At 38.8% G+C, this 20,769-nt stretch overlaps 1 protein-coding gene across 7 annotated transcripts in view; it reads right to left on the minus strand.

The window, feature by feature from the left end:
• Positions 1 to 20,769, minus strand: part of SULF1 (sulfatase 1) — a 123,509-nt gene that overhangs the window by 62,546 nt on the left and 40,194 nt on the right. For 5 of the 7 annotated variants that reach the window (XM_054285042.1, XM_054285039.1, XM_054285034.1 and 2 more), the window contains 2 exons: positions 1,465 to 1,626; positions 913 to 1,147 (listed from right to left, as the gene is read on the minus strand). In XM_054285042.1, the coding sequence (XP_054141017.1) occupies positions 913 to 1,084 (172 nt within the window). In that variant the 5' untranslated portion in view covers positions 1,085 to 1,147; positions 1,465 to 1,626. The remainder of the gene's footprint in view (positions 1 to 912; positions 1,148 to 1,464; positions 1,627 to 20,769) is intronic. The other 2 variants (XM_054285037.1, XM_054285035.1) reach the window with 1 other exon arrangement.

Below are 20,769 nucleotides of genomic sequence, written 5' to 3' on the forward strand. Positions count from 1 at the left end.
TTTGTCTAGAAATTCACTATACTTCTATTAAAAATATGTCTCCCATAAAAAAAAAAAAAGCAAAGAATGCAAGATTTCATTTCAACTTAATTTGCCATTTTTTCACCTTTTTGATCTCACAACCCAAAATATTTGCTTGGGGGTAACCTAAAATGATCCTCTTTCTCTCCTTGATTTTTCATTTTGGGCAGTGAACCAAAAAATCAGTTATATGCATAACTACCATTAATATCTTTCTAACTTACTTAATGGAAAACATTCAAAGGCCTCCTGGAACATCATCTAAGTGTTTTAACTTTTTCCACCCTAAGAAAAATATGTGAAAATCACCGACTGGTATGTGCTCAGATATTTAGTATACTTGTGAAAGCAAAACTACCATATTTTTATACATACAGCATAGTTCTTAAAGCAGATGGATTTTAAACACTTCAGTAATTCATACAAATATTAAGATTACTAAATCCTGAAACTAGGCCAGTTTGTCTTTGTGGATAAGTATCCACATCCCTGTGACAAATATGTAGAGATACAGACACCTATACAGGGCTGAGGGAAATGCTGGCCTCATAAGACTCCAATTTCTGAATGCTACAAAAAGTCATAGAGTGAAAAAAGGCTTTTGATGCAAGTTTTTTACACGTATGTCCTTGCATGCATTATTAAATAATTTTGTCGTGCTGATTAAAGCTTTGTATGGTGGATTTTGATAAGCATATATATCTCAAAGTCTATAATTAGATGTGATGAATGCCATTAAATAATACTGTTAACTCACTTTCCAAACTTGCCCCACATTCTGATACTATTCCAGGACCATCAACGTCCCTGAATTTAAATTTCTTTCTGCTAGGCATAAACTACTGAAAGACTCATGACAAAATGTAGTAGCAAACAACAATTATTTCTCACCTAGCTCCACATCTTGATCATCTGTGAGTACAAGGATGATATTCGGTCTGATATTCTTTCGCTCCTGCTGCACACGTCCTCTGAACCTCGGGGACTTGATGGTGGAACAGTGACTTGTTAGCATTTCAGTACTGAGCACTGCCAACATGAGTGCAAACCAAGAAGGCTTCATAGTAGTTCCAGTATTTCAATGAAAAGACTGATCCAGAAGTTCCTGAACTCTAGTTTTCAAGACCTGTAGGGAGGAAGAGAGATTCTGTTCAAGCAATAAATAAACTTCCAGTCATGCATTGAAAGGATGGCACTTAGGGAAGTCAAGCCTGACACATACCATTTAACATGATTATAAGCTATATTGTTGATTGAGAGCTTTATTCTGTCATTTTCTAAGAATAAACTCGGTCATTCTGCAACTATGCTCTCTCAAATAATTTTTGCTTGAAGTCATGCCTGCATTTTGTATAGACATGACTTCTGGTAAACTCCCCACAGTGCTCCTTCTCCTACACCCCACGCTTCTTTTTATGCAGCTTGGTTCCTTACATTCAGTACCTGGGCGCAGTAAAAAATTGCTGGGATGCAGACGTGTTCAGAACATCTGTAGGAGGAGCCCTGGGAGAAGGAGAAAGCAGAAGGCTTGTCAGTCAGAGACCTCAGTACTGTGGCTGTGCTTCAGAGTCTCCAGAACTGTTTCTTACAGCTTCTTTCTCTGTCCTGAAAGAAAAGAATAGAAAAAAATTGCATTCTCCATGACTCCCCTGCTTACTCTAATATCATACCTATGCAGGGGGTGGATGGCACCTTGGCTGCTAGGGATAAAGGACATGTATCTCACATCATCAGACACAGGGGCTTTTCCAATATTTATAGTCAAATTTATGGTGAGATTCTGAGAACAAGCATTAATTCCAGCATGTCACACCTGGCAAGCACTGATGCTGTTTTAGGTTAACCCACCTGCATGAGAGACTAAACCCTTAAAAAGCAGAGGGGAGAGCATGGCTGTCATTTGCAATCTGCATGGGATCACTGTGTGAAAAGTCATCTTCCCACTGCCAAGAAGGCTCATATTAAATGATGGTCCATATGATCTTACCCAGCATTGTGAAAGAGCACAACCGTCCCTCAATCAATCAACGCCAGAGCTGAGCGCCTCATCCATAATGCACAGTAGCTCTGCCACAGCCTCGTCCTTGATACTGCGCTTCCAGACTTGTCTCAGTGCCTTATCAGAGCCCCCTCTCCGTGCCTGCCAGTCAAACAGCCTTGCTTTTGTAAGACCTGCTGCAAGCACAGAGGCTTGGCTTTGCTGCAGCTCATCTAAACCAGTGACTGAAAATGACTGATTGGTCTGGAGAGGAAGGGGTAGCCACTTACACTTTGACATTTTTGGCATTACTGACTGAAGCTCTGCAAAACCCGTCTGTAACACAAGGGAAGGGAGGGAATATCTGGGGGCAAAAAGGAAGGGGGTGGGAAAGAAACCACGGAGTCATGCCTGTTCCCTCCAGGGTATTGACCTGCCACATACGTTTCTTCTGGTTTTATTCTGGGACTCTGGGTAAAAGCACGGCGATATTGGTCAATTAAAAAAAACCTCACAAAACCACCCAAGCCCAAGAACAATCAAGAAGTTTGCCCAAGGGGAAGAGCGCATGGGAACTGGGGTGCGCCTTACATAATTAGACTGGAGCATAAATCACGAGACCTGTGCACCCACACCTGAGACTTCAGACATGCAACATGAGCCACAAACAGATTAATAAACAGAAATAATGAGAGCGACACAGAAGACAAAAGGGGCCTCCAATCACTCACCTAAAAATGCGTTAATAGGGAGATGCTCTAAATTTCAGGGGAAGAAGCCACAGCAGAGGGAGGGGATGGGACTTGGTGCTGGACTGCTAGAAAAAGGATCGTGTTCTTGTTTCCACATACACCTTTTATTTTAAGCTTCGCAAGCTAAACAGTTTCATGCTCCTCACTCTGGCAGGCTGTAATTACACCAGAAGAGTGTGAACGTCTTTAAAAGGAAAACCCAAGTGTCTGTGGCAGAGAGATCTTGTCTTTCATTGTCTCTGCACCAACCAACACTCCAGCCTTCCGCTAACATTACAGCACTGCAAAGTCAATACAGGGGATCGCCATCGAACAGCAAATGCCATTTTACTGATTACACAACATTCAGATAAGTAACTGGAAGTCTGTACTTAGCCTGGATGGACTTTTAAAAATAGTTCAATTTCCATGTATATGCTCTTAAGTCACATAAAATCTGACAAGAGCCCCAAAGACCGGGGTTACCAGGGAAGTCAGCTTTCCTCTGACACACACCAGATACATGCTCGTGGTGCAAAAGCAGAAATACAACGTCTCTAGATGTCTGATCTTTAAATAGCGAAACTTTGACTCACATCACAAAGCACAAATGGCTATATGAAGTGAGGCTCAATGTTTAGTTTCTTACCTCAGTTGTACAGCAAACTTTTTCAGACAATGTTGACCCAGAAGGTGCAGTCATCTTGACTGCACTGAGCAAACATTGGCACCAATGTGTTTGAATAATCCCCCACCGTACGAAACTGCAAGCTCCTGACAATTACACCTCAGTGCTAATAAAATTTATGCTAATCCAAATGGACATTAACAAGTATTCTTCATTTCAACCTGTCTGGTCTGTATTAGTATTTAAAAAAATTCCTTTCCTCTAGCATGTTTGAGGCACCTTAGGCAGGTCTTTGCTAGAAATAAGAGTATGAAAGTTTCTCTTCCTGCTCTAACATTTTTATTCTTCATGGATAAAGGAAAATATCAGGACATATTTATACATATAAAATTAATTATCCAAGTTTCATTGAATGGTTCTTATAAAACAGCACAGTAATGCCATGTTTTGTTGCTCATCTTTCAGTTTTGCACATGGTAAATCTTTATTAAAAGGTGATCTTTGACAGCTAGTCCTTTTACAGCCTGTTTCCCAGTCCTAGAAGGAACTTAAGTAAAGAAAACTGTCAAAATACAGGGTTAATAGGGAAGACAAGGCTGCAGTGTTTGTGTTGAATACTGGCTGGTAAAATATAAGTGCCCCTGCAGATACTGCAATTGGTCTTAAGAAACAGACAAAAATACAAGAAATTCTAAAAAAGAACTTTTCAAGTTACATGGGGAAGCGAACTGTATTTTTTTGTGTTAAGAAATCAAGATGGTACTGCAAAATACTTTTTTTTCCCTAGCAAATAAACAAGTCCTGATCTATATGGGAATTTTACAGTATCTTTTTCTTATAGACGATACCTATGATAACCAAATTGCAGTTAGTAAATAAATGAAACCAGAAGAATCCAAATAATTTTTTTTCCCCCACAGGAGCAGAAATACATAGTTTGCAATCACCTTTCAAGGAATAAAAGAACTTGCATCTTTACTTGTTTCTATGCAGCTAGTATTATAACATGCAGTTCAGGGACTTGTTGGCGTGGAGAATTAATTACCCATGAAACTTGAATTACACTGGCAGAGCACTGCAAAGAAAGGCTACAGTGCCACTTTGTGTGGTGTGGCAAAAAAAGTATGAGGACTTTATTTCAAGGTCTTGTAAGAGAGTAACTTTCAGTGATTTAGAAGAAAAGCAAAAGGCAGAACAGTATCTTTTGAAAGTCTGTAGACTTGTTACTCATTTTGATCCAGAACACTTCAAGATTTTTCACGGCATTGACTGAAAGTGCTTAGTTTGGAACACAGCAAAAGGCAGCCAGTATTCAAAAAAGAGCATTTGTCACTTTGTTCTTATGTCCACATTTTCACTCAGTTCACTTAAATTGCCATTTTGTGTTTGGCCAATAAAATCTGTCCAGAGTCATGCACTTTGTTTATGAAAGGGGGCACTGAGTATGCACATGAATATGCCATCATAAGTTTTAAAGATATATGAACTTATTCGTATTTAATAATCTACAAATGTGTCTTCCATGTATCATACACAGGGAATTTGGCTTACAGGAACATATTGCCTGTCTGTAAATCTGACATCAAATGTGGGGACAGTGAGTAATACTGGACATATGTCCCTCTCCAGTACCACGGGCTATGCCCCACATCAGTAATTCATGACCAAGGGGTAACAAAGGGCAAACAACTTTGTTTTCTCTGCATTTGTGTTTTCTTTTGAGCATGAACATTGGGGCATTATATTATCCAAAGTCATATGTTAAGGCCCACTGTCCTATTGGCCTTTCCTTTGAAACAAAAATGGATCAGATAATAAAGGAAAGAGGGGTAATAGTAACAATAATACTAGTAATGATGTGGACTGTAACTGTGAAGCTTAAGAATCACAGAATCATCAGGGTTGGAAGGGAACTCTGGAGATCATCTAATCCAAACCTCCTGCCATGGCAGCACAGCCCTCAAGTGTATCAGTCACTACCCTCAGGTTTGTACCATCAGCAAACATGAGAATGAGAATTCTGGCTTCTGTTCCCCAGTTATTAGTAGTAAATATGTCCAGTGAATTAAGAATGTAAGGTATCACAGGGTTCCTAAATCAATAAACTTGCTAGTGCAGCACCTATTTGTGCAGTGTTCCTCTTTACTATACAGGATCCTACAGATTTGGTCTCTGTAGTTAGATTTCCCTGCCTCCATAAATTGACATAGTTGTATGTAATTAAGATACAGTCCACAAACAAATGTTTTGCAACCTAGGACATTTTTAAAATTCTCTGACAAGTGCAAGAAAATTGCACAAAGTACATCAAATGCATGGAAAAGAAGTAGAAGACCTTGTCACTGCAAGTGTTCAGTTATGTTGTTTTCTTTCATTTTCTTTATGCAAACAATAATCTTGGATTTTTTTATAGGTTTCTCTGATAAATAAATGGATAAAACCTCTCAAAGAAACAAATCCTTGGATATCAATCACCACAAGAAAATGAGCTTGCTTTCTTCAAGCAGAAGAGAATCTTCATATGTATCTTACCTCTGACCTGCTGACTTGACATTTTTGGCTTTAATGAGCTTTTTTTACAGGAACATGATCCCAGTGTTCTCTGTTTCCTTAAAATCTGACTTTCAATAAGAAAAAGAGAAAGGAAAAGAACAACTAGAAAAACTCTCTTAATTCAGGGTTGGAATTCTGCTATTGTCAGTGTTTTGTAATTTCCAATATGACCTTGGAGATTGGTCACTTTGCTGGGCACCTGCTCAGCATAATTTCAAAAACCTGCCTGTCTGCCTGTACTGCCAGAAACCACTGTCAGTGGCACCATGTAAACTGGAGGTGGCTTCCTCCATCCATCCATGACCCTACAAATATCAGATTCAGGGTTTACACCTACCACTGTAAGTTGTATGCTTTAAATTGAGATGAGTCCCCCTGACATTGCTGCTGTATTTGAGAACATTTTGCATACATGGAAACTCCAGGGTGAAGGAATGTAAAAGGGTTTTCCTGAGACACACACATACAACTTCTGTGAATCTTTGAAGTTTGTGTCACAGGGAGGATGGACCTCTCCAAGTCTCACGTGGTCTATGCTGTGAATCATGACAAGTGTGTGGTTTGAGACTCAACAAAATTAGCAACTTCATAAGATTAGTAATTGCATGAAGATTGTGCAGACAGATTGAAACTACATAATAAAAGGTCAGGGAGGCGAGATGTTCAGCTATACCCAGCAACCTAGTAGTTCAGAGGTCTTAAATCTCTCCCTTAAATCATATTGCCTTGATGACTAGAGGGTTGTAACACCCTGCAACAACAATAGCAACTCTCACTTTCACTAATACAGTGAAGCACTTCAGTGGAAAAAGCTGTTGACAGACGACTGTTTTAAGTTTAGCAATGTTAAAGCTCTTCTCACATCTTACTCTTCTATCTCGTTTTTAAAGGCAAACACTGCAACCTCAGACTACCAGGCACGACCGTGTAAATCTGCAGGTCAGTTTCCTGTGGGAATATTGAGCCTGCAGCCATGGGAAACACAATTACAGTACAGCAGAAGTCAGGAAAAAGCAAGATTTACCATTTCTTCTTAAAGGTTAATCCCCTAATCTAGGTTGTAAAGTACAGGATTTACAGTGAACACAAAGAATGTAGTTCCTATCTGGGTCTAATCTAATCACTATCTATTGGATTTCCAACACACTTAACTAATCAATCAGATATCTTCTCCCCTTTCAAATGTAATCTGTGCATTCTAATGATGGATCCTCAGTGCCTCAGGCTAGATTAATTTAAACTAACTATAATTTAAAGTAATTGCAGGTAGGGAGAATCATAACCTTACATTACGTTTTTACATTGTAATTTTGCAAACAGTTACCGACAGGAAAGGAAAAAGCTTGCAGCGACTTGAAAGTGTAATGCAGGCTTGCTAACCCACTTTTATAACTTTGTACAGGTTAAGGGATATTCTTAGTAGGTAGAAGTTTCCAACACTTCATCTGTTAGGGTGAAACAACAAACTCCAATAACATTTTAAAAATAAACAAGTGTAGGAGAAATGATCTACCTTTGAGAAAAGAAAAACGTGTATTTCATTTTAATGCTGCTAATATAGCGGAACAAAACATTAAAGAAAATGAAAATTAATGTTTTTATATTAACTTCAAATATGTGCAAGTTTCAAAACAGAATTCCCACATATTTTTCAGTAAGAAGAATGCCCACTGTTAAGGTACAAGCTTCTAATAATATACAGTTACCTAAATTCATTTCTCACCATCTGATTTACTTTGTTTTAGAATTTCATATTTCAACACAGCCAAGGAGTACACTTGTCATACAAAAGAGCCTGGTATAATTGAGCCAGATGATGTGCCCCACAAGTAAAATCAGCCATTCATGAAAGCTGGTCACCAGAGGCCATTTCAAACAATGCACATTTCAAAGTAATCTAAAGTAATCCCTTTTTTCTACTGATTTGGTTTCCAGGCAGTCTTAAGCACATGTGTGCAGCAAACAGGAGGCTTATTAAAACCTCATGTTATATTGGAGGCTATAATGCCATTGCCTTGTGATTGAATTCCATGTCTGTTAGTCTTCAAAGAGAGGGAAAAAAATAAATTAAATTTATATGCTTATTACACATGAGTGTCATGATACGTGCAGTTTATTAGCACTTGCTAAATAATTAAGACTGAGAGAGATAATTAGATGTGTGCTAGGCTCCAAGCAGGCCTCTGATATCAGATTTTTTTTATCTTTAAAGGAAGTGGCTTTTCAGCTAGAAGGTAATATAATTACTAAAAGACTCCAATTATTTTTCAAATACGAAAACTAAATTCTGTATATGAGGGAATCTCAGGTAATTTTAAAATTCCACTTTAAACCCACATATTTTTGCTATAAATAGCATAATGGCCCACTTGCTCACTTCAGCAGTGTGGGGCATTATGAAAATATACTACACAATAACACACTGACAATTCAGTAAGTAGTCTTGCAGTGGGAGACCATATCACAGAGGTGAACAACAGCAACACAGTTTGCACATTTCTTTTAATTCCTGTTTAAGTTCACTGGCTTTAGAAACCATGCAAGACCATAGCTTTCCACATCTCCTCTGGAGAGAAAACTCTTCATTTCTAAAGTTTATTTTCTAGACCTCCCCCAGCTGTCTGTTGTCACGGGGAGGGGTCAGGGTAGGTGGTGCCTTCCTGGGGCTGGGTGGTCTGGAGTGGAGGCTGAGCCTGACCCGGGGCTGCTCTGGCCACTCTCCTTGCTGACTGCCCAGGGAAAGCAGCAGCAGCCCATGGGCACCAGAGGAGTTCATGTAAGGGCTGAAGGGGGAGGAGTTCCCTGCATGAATCTACACAAGTGCATGAATGTAAACAGGGAACATCACCTCTATGTCTAGGAGAGGAACCTAAATATATTTTTAGTTGTATTGTCAGAGGATGGACTCAGAAACACCACAGGGCTTTAGATAGGTGCCATCCCCGGGATAGCCAGGGGAGTCAGGCAGTTCTAAGTGCTTTTGGAAAACTTTCTGTATTATATTACAGTGCAGAAAGTAAATTTATTTTAGCACCAGCACTTTGTGTGCTTACATACAGCAAACGTCTTCTTGTGCATCTAGGTCCCCTACAGATTGTTGACTTTTTCTTTCACTTTCAGGTCTGGAGTCCTAGTCTAATAAATTGTTTTAATATAATCCCATTATATTCTAATGAGTTTTACTTTCAATAAGTTCAAACTGAATTTAATAGGGCTACTAAGATATGCACCAATGCCTCAGGCCCTGAGTTCTGTTTTTAAAGCAAGATCTCTCCTACTATGCTACTTCTTGTCAAGCAGTTTTTCCAGTCCTGGCACAGTATAAATTCTGCCTTCACTGATATACATGTAAAAGCTCCTTGACAGGCCAAGAAATGTGTTTGCAAATAAACTCCTCCCTGACAAACCTGTACTATAGAGAAACCAGCTTACTATTAATAGTAAACAGACAGACCAAACAAAACAATCCGTTACAAACAAACAAACAAACAAAACTAACCCAAAAAACCAAACCATGCTTCATATCCTGTTTCATAAAGACCAGTCAGCAAGGAAGATGCATTGACTTGAGGCCCTGCTCAGAACAACATCACCCTGCCACCAACCTTCCCTTTAATCTCCTTTGTAATCAGGAAGCCCTTGGAGTTCCCCAAGCTCCCTTTTCTGGTGGTACACATGCAGAACCCCTACTAGCTACCAGGAACACTGGGGACTGGTGTCTGCTGTCACAGAAATCCTCCCAGTCCTCTTGCCTCCCCTCACCTCACTGTGCCACAGTCCCCACTCCAGAACACACCTGAGTGTGCTCAGGGAGAGTTGCAGAGTCACCTGTGACTGACCCACCATGGGAAAACTCAGAAAGTCATCCACACATTGTCCTGTCCTATCAGGTGGAAATGGTTTAGTGCAGGAATGGCAGCAAATATGAGCAAGGAGTACAACTGATGGATTTTATTGCCAAACCAGGTGTCTAAGACTTACTTAACCTCTGATACATGTCCTGCTGTGCAAATGAAGTAAGTCTCTTGTGTTCAACAGGACTGCTCAGCTCCTTAAAACAACTTCCTGCAGGCTCTTCATTCCTGGTGCAACAATATTTTAAGATCTATGGTATCTCTATTTCAGAAAACATCTAAGCATCAATGGTACATGAAGAAAGGCCAAAATGTACAAAGCAGCAGAATACTGGCTTTCATCTGAAAGCTCATGTCAAAAAATCCTGAAATTAGAGTCCCATTTGCCTGTTCAAGGACAGAATATACCATATACAGCTTTTTTGTCTGAAGAATGCCAATTATTCCAACCTGAATTCTGAAAATCCATTCTCAAAGGGCTGTTTGAAAATACTCTTCAGTATGAGATCTAAAAAACTCAAGAATGACTTGCTGAAATTATTCTGTGAACAACTTTATCTCAGAAAACATTTTGAAGGGATAGCACATATAAATGCACCTTCATTTTCCTAGTGAAAATGCCTGGGGAAACATTTTCTTCATCTTTCAAGTACACATACAGGTATTTCAATTTCATAGTACTGGCTTCTGTAGATGAGAGAACAGTTTTAAAGCATGGAAGAGGAAGCTAAATATATTGAGGCAAACATTTTTTTTTTGTTTCCAATGCACTTCTTATTAAGCAAAGTTTCTATTTAGCATTGAAGAGACATGATTTTATACCATCTTTATTTTTTATAAATATAAATAACTGTATATATATCATTAATTGTAAGCCTGCTCATGAGCCAAGATTCTACTCAGGTGCTCAGCACATACTGAATTATTTTTTCTAGGAGTGGTGGAGCAGGCAGTCAATCTTATGTTGCAACACTGGACTGTGCATAATGCACAGAGAAGGGAAAATGGGAATGGAAATTGGTAATCATTAGGCAGAGCTTCTGAATAATGCAGCATGGATCAGGAATGTCAAGGACTAGGATGTATAGGAAGTTGATCCCAGAAAATTGAGAGGAGTTAGAAAGGCAAAGAAGAGGACCACAGCATTTTTCTTCATTTTGTGTAGGAAGGAATTTAAGAGGCATCTCATTTTACAGTGATTATCAAACATCAGTGTTTGCTTTACTGGATGGTTGGGTTTTTTTCCCTAAATGTAGAGAAACTGTTCTTATATGAAAGGTGTCTCATAAACGGTGTCAATGACCCAATTCAGGAATGTTCAGACCAATAGAGAATCCGCTCTTCTGTCCTTAGCAGGCTCAGCTGTGAGGTCAGACCAGGCTGCTCAGGGCTTTACCAAGTCATGTTTGAAAACCCCAAGGGTAAACACTGCCGAGATGCTCCGGGGCCCTATTCCACTGCTTAACCCTTCTGAGGGTGAAATTTGTTTTTCTTTAGACCCAGTCTGAATGTCTTATATTTCAAGTTATGTCCATTGCCTTCTTGCCTTGTCCTCCTGCCATGGACAACTGCCAAGAATGAGGCTCTGTCTTATCAGTGACCTCTTTCTAGTTGGACCCCCCCAAAGCTCCTCTTTCTCCAGGCTGAACAACACTTCTCCTCTAACTTCTTCACATGGGACAAGGACTGCAGCCCCAAGCATCTTAATGGTCATTTACCAAACACACTCCAGTTTGTTGATGTCTTTCCCATATTTGCAACCTGGAGCTGGAATACTATTCAAGACAATCCTAGAATTTAGTGTACAGCAGCATCAAGGAGCAACATCTGTGTCTGTCATTGTCCATAAGTCTGAGACCCTTTCTATTGGCTTTCTGTTACACCTATTTCATCACTGTACGCAGTTTATAAGAAATTCCTGATATTTGTCCCCCTATTTAGAGTTCTGAAATGCTAAAGGCTAAATTTTGTTTCTCAGTCAAAGGAACTAGCCAAAATTTCATGTTTTATCCTTGTCCTTTGAAATGGGGAAAAGTCCTCAAGTTATTTCAGTGGTCATTTCTTCACCAGAAATAAAACCTGATTTTAAAATATTTTCTGGTGATTTTTTTCTCTTCTTAATAAAAAAGTTAGAGCAGTTGGGACTTGGAAAGAAAGTACAACTTTGTGTATGAGAAAAGAGAGATTTGAAATACCCAGGCCCCGTGTAAATGCAAAGAGTACAGTTGGAATGAAACAAATGATCTCACTGGTTTCTGATGAGCTGGGTGGTGTAAATGTTTCACACTAACCACACTGCAGGCTCATAATACAGGAGCTAATTCATCTGCCATGAATACATTCCTGTATATGTTGTCCTTTAAAATAAACAAGCAAAAATGAGTAATTTATTGAGTTAAACGAATAGTTTTCCAGAGGGACCCCTTATGTCCCATATGACTGATTTTAAAGTCTAAATGAAGGCAGCTTAAATGCTACATCCTCTGTCTCACTATGTCAAACAGATACTGCTTTAAAATATGGAATTTCAATTTTTAACACTGTCAACAAGTTCCAATTGTTCCTTAAAATATGATTTAGACTGCTTATTTACTTCTTGGAAGACTGCAAAACTCTAAACAGAGGGCTGCAGATGGTGAGTCATGACAATTTTCCAAAGTTTCTATTGCATTTCATTTACAAAATATGTTTATTTCTAGATTTAATTTAAGAAATTTTGATGGAAAATTTGTAGGTACAATAAAGCAGTTTTATAGGAAAAGTGTCCTAAAAAAGAAGTCAAATCATAACCAGCTATGCATGCATTAAATTTTACAAATAATTTTTATATTTCAGTATCTTAAAATTTATCAAAAAGTATATTGTTCTTGAGATGTCATTATCAGCTGTTAACCACACACTGATTAATGTGTTTCCCAGGGTTTTTCTACCCTAGAAATGAAGTTATTAATTCTTCCTAAAAGTATGGGTTACTCACAGAGACAAGCTCTGATCATAAGGTCTCACTAGTAAATAGTCTGAGACTGAGGGTCAGAGTCACAGGTTTCTTAGCTTAATACAGACTCCAAACAATTTCCCTCCAAAATTAAAGGTGCTTTCCATGGCTTACAGTGAAGAGCAATCAAGGCCTCTTGAGCAGAAGTTTCAGAAAAAGTCCACAAGGAGGCCATGGAATAATCCCCACTGTTTTCTGCACAAAAATTTTCCTTTGTGGCAGAAGAATTCAGAACTGAACATTAACACAGAAAAATTTCAGGACTGAAAATACTCTGTAATATGTGTTTAGTGTCCTGATGCATATCTGGAGATGGCAATTTGTGCATGACAAAAGTATCAAAACTGCCTGGAAAAACCACTTACTGTGGTGGTGATGGCATGCAGAGAGGCACCACAAAAGAATTCTGCATTGAAGAAAAGATGATGCCCTGACAATACAGCATCTTCATAAGTTTGTTCTTTTATTCAAGTTTATAATGTGTTTTTATAAAATTCGTGCCTCTCCTTAGCGCCTCCTTTAAAATCAAGGTGGTTTTGAACACATGACACACCCTAACTCCCCTCCCAACTTTGAGGATGTGGGTGACAGCACCCACAGAGCACAGTGCATAACCCACACTCTGTCCCCTGCTTGTTTTTCCATTTTATTGAAAGTTCCTAGAAACTTTCCCCCCCCCCCCCATCTTCTTGTTTTTCCATTTTATTGAAAGTTCCTAGAAACTTATCTTTTCCCCAGCCTGGTATAATATGGTCAGATTATAGACATGTTTAAATTTGGTCAAAAATATACCAAACACTTCAGGGTATGAAGAAGGAGAAAGAATCTGAAATGAAAAATGCATTGTGTTAAAGTATCGCATGGCACCAACTTATGTTTCCATTATCTCCCACATTTAAAAAGCTCTGTTGACCTCTGTCAGAGGCATTTATGTTAAGATTGCAATGATTTGTTAAACTCTTGCACATTTCCTCACTTGATTTTCCTTACCAAAATAGATCTTTATTACAATATTGAGTTACATATTCCACTTTTCACAGGGTAGAGCTGGGAAAGAGATATGACAAAATGTCTGAGCGTTGGCATCTGTTTCCTACACCTGCTAATGTAATTTTTATGTACGTGCAAATGAAATCCTCATGTCTTTCCAGCAACACCTATGGGCACATTTTCAGGACACGGTGTGGGCCCTGTGGGCCATGGCCAGGAGCAGCCAGGCAGGATCTTGGCAGCCTGTCCCATCCTAGCCCACAGCCAGCAGCAGGATGGCACAGAGGCACCCCTGGCTCCCTGGGGAGGAGGACAGGCACAGGCTGTGCTGGGAAATGCCTGGGAGGAGCCTACAGGACTCCATTCCAGGGCTGAGATGGAGTTCTGTACTGTGGGCAGAGGTGGGGAACCCCAGGAGGCTGAAATGGGGTCCTGGCCATAGGCAGGGAGGCAAAGCTGCCAGAGGGTGGGCAGGGCAGCAGAGCCAGCGGCGCCTCTTGGCTGTGACACACACAGGCAGCAACAGGATCAGGTGTAAGTGGCTGAACAAGGATCTATCTGACTGAATGAGAATTAAAACCATTGTCCATAACTTCAGGAAAGTTTCCATAAAAGTTGTAGTGGGCAACTACATGTCACCAGGAAATTGTAACAGGTGAAACCATAGAATTAGCTACTGTGTGTACAGCAGTGTAAACAACAACCAAGACCTGTGGTACAGTAGAATGTCACAAATCACCTTCACCAGCATGATAAAGAGGAGCCTTATTATAAATTACCCTATCTTCTGTGGTTTGACATTCAGTTCAGCAACTATGCAAAATATATATCCATTGTTAACAGTCAAATGATAGAGGTTTTAGCTTACAGGTGAGGACACAGTGGGAAGGCAATTTTAGGAAGCAAATAACTGTAACCAAATAGCAAAGAGCTATTGCTAATACATTTTCTTTTTAGCGTGAAATTGCTTAAAACCAAGGCAGCTGATTGACTAGTGTGAATCAGATGGATCTCCTAGACTGAGTGATGAATGTCACAAGTTAGCATCTAATACCTGCCTAAGGCTTGAAAAACTACTCCTCATGCCATCTGTTATGGAAATATCCTGTTGAATAGGACTTTTGGACAAATTTTTAATCTGTCATTCTCTGTAAATGATACATGGAATATAACACTTCTAGTATTTTTTTCATGTATTCTTACATAACAGAAAAGTTATGTAAGAAACTTCATAAGACTTCCTTGATTTACCATGGAAAGAATTAGTTAATTGATTATCACTGGTATGAACACAATAGCACTGAAACTAAAATGAAGAAAGATCAGCTTGACTAGTCTGACTCCAGACTAAGCTTTTTGCTTACTCCCAAGTATGAGAGTCAGATGGAAAACCTTTACTTTTCAATCTGAAAATAAATTTCAATAAAATTTCATGCAGGGGAAAGGAAAAAACAAAAAGCACCGGAAGTCTTTTGTTCCCATTGCACTGTGAAGTGAAAAAAAAATCTGAATCCTTGAGAGCTAAACTCAACCTCTGGCCATCTTTACCCTTAATGCAAGATATAATGCAGATCATACATCCCTGTAATATTAAATTACAGGAGTCCTAAGTACAAGGCTTGCCTTAAAATCCAATGATATTATGACTGAGGATGTTATACCAGACAGACTTTTCAAAACCAACACCATTCATTAATTTATTTGGGATGATGACATGTCAAGCTAGACTGGAACTAGGAATCCTTGATGAACTTGGATCCTTGATGATCATTCAGATAAGACTCCTGGCTGATGTATTCCTGAACTCCCATTCATCAACCTTGCATTTGAGCTAATACTGTTTTACACTGAATTCATCTCGTTACTTGTAAAATGATCACACACTATTCAGAAATGATTAAGATAAATGATAAGCTGACAATGCCATATTTGAATCAATGTTCAAAGTAAAAGCATCATTTCACTTACTGCTCTATACTGTAGTGATGTGAGACAGACTGTGTGTCCTGGCTTCTTCTGAGAGAGAGTTAGTTAGTTAGTTAGTCAGTCAGTCAGTCAGTCAGTCAGTTAGTTAGTTTCTTCCTAGTAGCTGGTATAGTGTCATGTCTTGGGATTAGTCCAGAACCATGTTGAGAGCACATTGCATGTTTTCAGTTGTTGCTAAGTAATTTTGATACTAAGTCAAGGGCTTTCCAGCTTGTCATGCTGAAGATAGTGAGAAGGCTGGAGGGGCACAAGAAGTTGGGATGGGACAGCTCATCCAAGGGATATTCCATAACATACAGCATCATGCTCAGTATATAAACTGGGGAAGAGCTGGCTGGAAGGTGCTGCTTGGTAACTGGCTGGGTAATGGTCACTGAGTGGTGAGCAATTGCCTTGTCCATCACTTTTTTTGTGTATTCTAACTCTATTAGTATGAGTGTTAGTAGCATTATTATCCTTCTTTACAGAGTCATTAACTATCTTTACCTCAAACCACAGGTTTTCTCCATTTTACTGTTCCTATTCTCTCCCCCATTCTGATGGGTGGGAGTGAGGGAGCACCTCCATGGGGCTTAGCAACTGGCAGGGCTCAAATCATGACCTTCAGTAATGTAAGATGTGCATTACCTTAGGAGTTAAATAAGGGAACTTGAAAAGATTCACTGATATTTACCTATCTACTAATACAAAATTTTCAGAGATGTTTATTTTGCAATCTTCAGCTGTTATGGCTCTCTGCCACATATAAATATGCAACCATCAGACCTTCTACATTTAAATCCTCAACACTCTTTGAAGACAAAGTGATTTTAAATTGCATGATCTACAGGGCATTCAGACTTCAGTAAGGACAATAACAGGGAGGACTAAAATCTGCTTGCTGCTGTGTTGTGGGCTATCTTGGCAGCTTCATCATGTTAAATGAGCATGTCACCTGTTGCAGCAAATGCAGCGCATCTTGAACAACTCTAAATTAGCACAGTAATGCCAGATGAATTTGCTGATCCCATAACCAGGTTATTGGTATTACTTAGCTGCTTTGTTCACAGGTTCCTAGACTGTGTGCTGCCACAGAGGGAAGTCCTCACAACAGGCTTGTGCCTTAAGGAGAAACGCTGGCATTTGAAGAGTAGACACCATCTGTTGGGTTTTTTTGGTTCATTACTGACACAGGCACAGGTAAGATGTTCTCTTCCATTCCACCACTGTATTTGAGTCCATCTAACTCACATCCAAATATCAACTCATGTCTGAACCTAATTTTTCTCCAGCACCTTTCCCCTGCCCTGGAGCAGGAAAGGAGTTTAAAATGACTGTCAGCATAGAGTCAGGATCCTTACCAGAGAGAAAGCAGTATCTCACATGGAAAGAACCAGGAATGGCTATTCTAGTGAAAATGTTTGTCAAATATGATTTTTCCAAATCTTATCTGTACATGTAACACACCTAAAGTTCAGTAAAAGGAAACTTTTGTGATCAAGCAATCAAAGTTTTCTCTACTTCCACAGCCAACTATTACTGATATTGTCCTCTGTGCTGACATTTTAGTGTCTCCCTCACAATCTGGAAATTATTCTGTCTTGAACTAACTAGTGGTTATGATTCTTATTACTTTTCTTATTCTTTTTATTAACCAGCCTTCTAGGAAATAACATTGACAGCTGAAGATGAGATACACGCTTTAGTTAACATGCAGCCTTCTTTATTTACAAAGGTTTCCTCAATTCTGCAATTTTCCTTGGATGCTAGGTAGTTATGTATTCAGTGAATAACTCCTGCCTTTTCCTCCAAGAAAATCACATAATGTATGCACATCAAAGCCGCTGTCGATAAGGAATTAGCAAGGGATCACCCTGCGGAGGGTCTCTCCGTCCATGAATACTACTAATAAGGTAATAAGTATGAGAGTTTCCTCAATATGTAATTGCTTACTCTTCATCTCAGCAGGTTTTTCTTTACCTAATCATCAGCAAAATAACCCATGTAAACCACAGAATAGTCTAGTTGTTTGATCAGTCCCTTTCTTTGTGTTAGCCCTTTGATATTTAACCTCCCATTTCAGCCAGCCTCACAAGGATGTTTTCCAGTGAAACAGTATGTCTCATTTGATGCTGTATTAATCATTTGGAGAGAAGGTGCATGTTGCTAGGCTGGCAGTAAGTGTATGCATGTGAAAGCAGAGCCACAATGAGTTTCTTCTGCCACAGACCAAGAGCCCTTCATCTTTATTGACCTAGGGAGCAGGTCAGATATGATGGCTGCTAAAACAAAGACATTTCTTCAATGCAAAAATGCCTTTGCAGTCACACCATCTAATCAGTCTGAAAATCTCAATTTTATTTGTCTTTAAAATACTTCCAGATAACAGCACAATATGACTGACATGCTAGAGGAAAGGCTAATACTCAATCTTTTCCAAGCCATGACAGACATGCAAATTAAATCTAAATGGAGATTGTAAGCCTTTTGGCAAACTCTTAAGTAACTTTTCACCTACTAACTACAGCAACAGTTATCTCCAGAGGAAAGTAACTTCGCCAGATAAGTAAAACTGTCTGTCTCTATTACAAAAAAATGCCCAAACAAAAACCCAAGAAAACCCCAAACAACTAGAAAAAGTTGTTCTGGTAAGCAATGGGCTTATAGTGTCTCTTTTTACTCTGAAAACATTTTTTTTTCCACCCAGCTTCTGACAGAGCAAGCAAATTGTATAGTCACTATAGCACATATCCCTGTTATTTTCTGTGATCAAGCACATGACAGTGAATTGTGTGCAAGTGGATGCTGAAAAGCAGTAACTTAGGATCAACTTGGATTCAGGTAAAGGATAAAAACTTTCATGTGAACCACAACAAAAGAAGGCTAATACTTAATACTTTCACCATTTATCCTAGGGCACTTTCTTCAGCCTCACCTGAAGAACAAAACTTCTAAGGTCACTTAATTGAAAATTAATACCCTGACATTTATGTATGTGTTACGTTGGAGGGGAAAACTTAATACTTAAAAAAATTCAATTTATATGACAATTTCAAAAGAAGAAAAATCTAAGATAAATAATGAAATTTTCAACAACAGAATAAGCTTGTACTTACAGAGATACATGACACTGTAAAACTACTCAGAGATTAGGGTTTGTAAACTGTGTGGCAAATATTATAGGGATCTTAGTTTATATCCTGTTTCATGGGATGAAAAGGAGCGTTTAACTGCTTGGCTCCTGCTGTTTTTGAATGAAAATCCAATGCTTCATTAATATTTATCCCTTTTTATTCTAACCCTACTATACATGCTCTCTTTTGGGAGTTTCAGGAAAACCAGCAATTATCACATCAAAGGTCATCAGTCCACCAGGGAAACTTCAATCCTTAACTGGTGGAGAATTGCTGCAGCTTTTGCAAACATCTCAGATCAGGCGAGCAAGTGTTTTCCCTCCTCCCTTCCCTCCTGTGACTCTTGTTGGTTTTATTTAATCAGCTTAGAAGACCTCCTTAGTTTTCCTGTGATGCCATACACTATCCTAGACATCAAAAAGATTTTTATACTGCTGTTATATTTATACAGAGGGAATAAAAGAATAACAACGATGATTTAACCGTGCTGCACAAGAGGTCCAGAGTGGCACAGTCTGACAGACTCTGCTTAGATATCCAACATATATTTTTGTTAAGGTCAGTTCTGAAATTATTTGCAACAATTTTGCTTACTTCAATAGCAACAATAGCATTAAAGAAAGAAGATTATTCTTCTGGATGAAAATGACAAAGATGTTCACTTTACTGCACAGCAGAAATCAGAAGAACCACTGAGAAATGAAAACTCTACTCCTGCCAACAGCAAGTGTTAAACAAAAAATATGTCAGTCAAATGCCCAAGATAAATCAAGAAACTGTTTTCAAAATAACACTCTTTAAAAAAATAATAAGTTCTGTGTTACTTATCTTTTGGCTTCCTAGCCCCTAAGATAGTGCATTTTGAAACTATTTTGGCAATCCTAGGTACTAAATATGTTTATTTCTTTCTTGTAAATTAGAGATAAGTTTTCCTAGAATCATATGATGCCAAAAATTGAGATGTCTGATAAAGGAGAATGAGCTGGCAGTGTTAAAAATGTGCTTTCTTCAGGACTGAGGAAGATAGATCTGATGACACACAATGGGAAGGGCACCACATTCATCTGTGTTTTCCACCTCACTGGAGAATGGATAACCAAACATCATTAATTCTGAGTATTACTTTTTTGGACTCTCGTATGTTTGCACAATGAATTGATTTAGGTCAGTAGGAGTCTTGATGTTAATCAAAACATGACTTCACTGTCATGGAGCCTGCTAGCTTGGGCAACTTACCCCCACTAAAACAAAGCATCATTCAGTGCTCAAAAAAATAATAAAAATAAATTTAAAAAAATCAATCAACAAAACTGTCAGGGACTATTGCTCCACTTTGTTTGAAGTATTATTTATTTCTGACTACTGTTTCTGCCTCTGATTCTTTGCACAAATCCTGTAGTCAAGTCACTTTAAGTAAGTGTTTTCTACTTTATATGTGAAGCTGTGCAGGGAATTTGTTTTCAAGATATTGTCAAGCAAATCTGAATAATTTTATCCAACTTACTTTTTTAATGTAATTAGTTCGTTGGTCGAAGTTAAAAATTTAATGCATGCTCTTCAGTCCCTCCTTTAATGACAGAGAATCAGAGGGAACACTCCCATATAGCAAGCCAAACCAGCTGCATGCTTCTGAAGCATGGTTTTCACTTTGATAGAATTAAAAGGTTTTAATTCCATGTTTCTCTGCCTTACAATAAAAGGTAATCTCACATCTAAGAAAGTGGGATGCCCCATAAGAAGCCACAGAACCATATGAGTCTGAAATTTCAGTTGTCCTCTGCTTTGCAGCCATCTTATCAAGATATGAGCCGTATGTACTCCTGCATGAGAGAGCTCCATCTTCATGAGAATCTTTTGGTGAGGATCCTGTCCTTGTATTCCTCTTGACAGGGCAGAAGAGGAGAAGTGGGAAACAGGCAG

The sequence above is a fragment of the Melozone crissalis genome, unplaced genomic scaffold (assembly GCF_028551555.1).
Source record: "Melozone crissalis strain CALT ecotype California unplaced genomic scaffold, PUWL_Pcris_2 ptg000042l_1, whole genome shotgun sequence".
Classification (NCBI taxonomy): domain Eukaryota; kingdom Metazoa; phylum Chordata; class Aves; order Passeriformes; family Passerellidae; genus Melozone; species Melozone crissalis.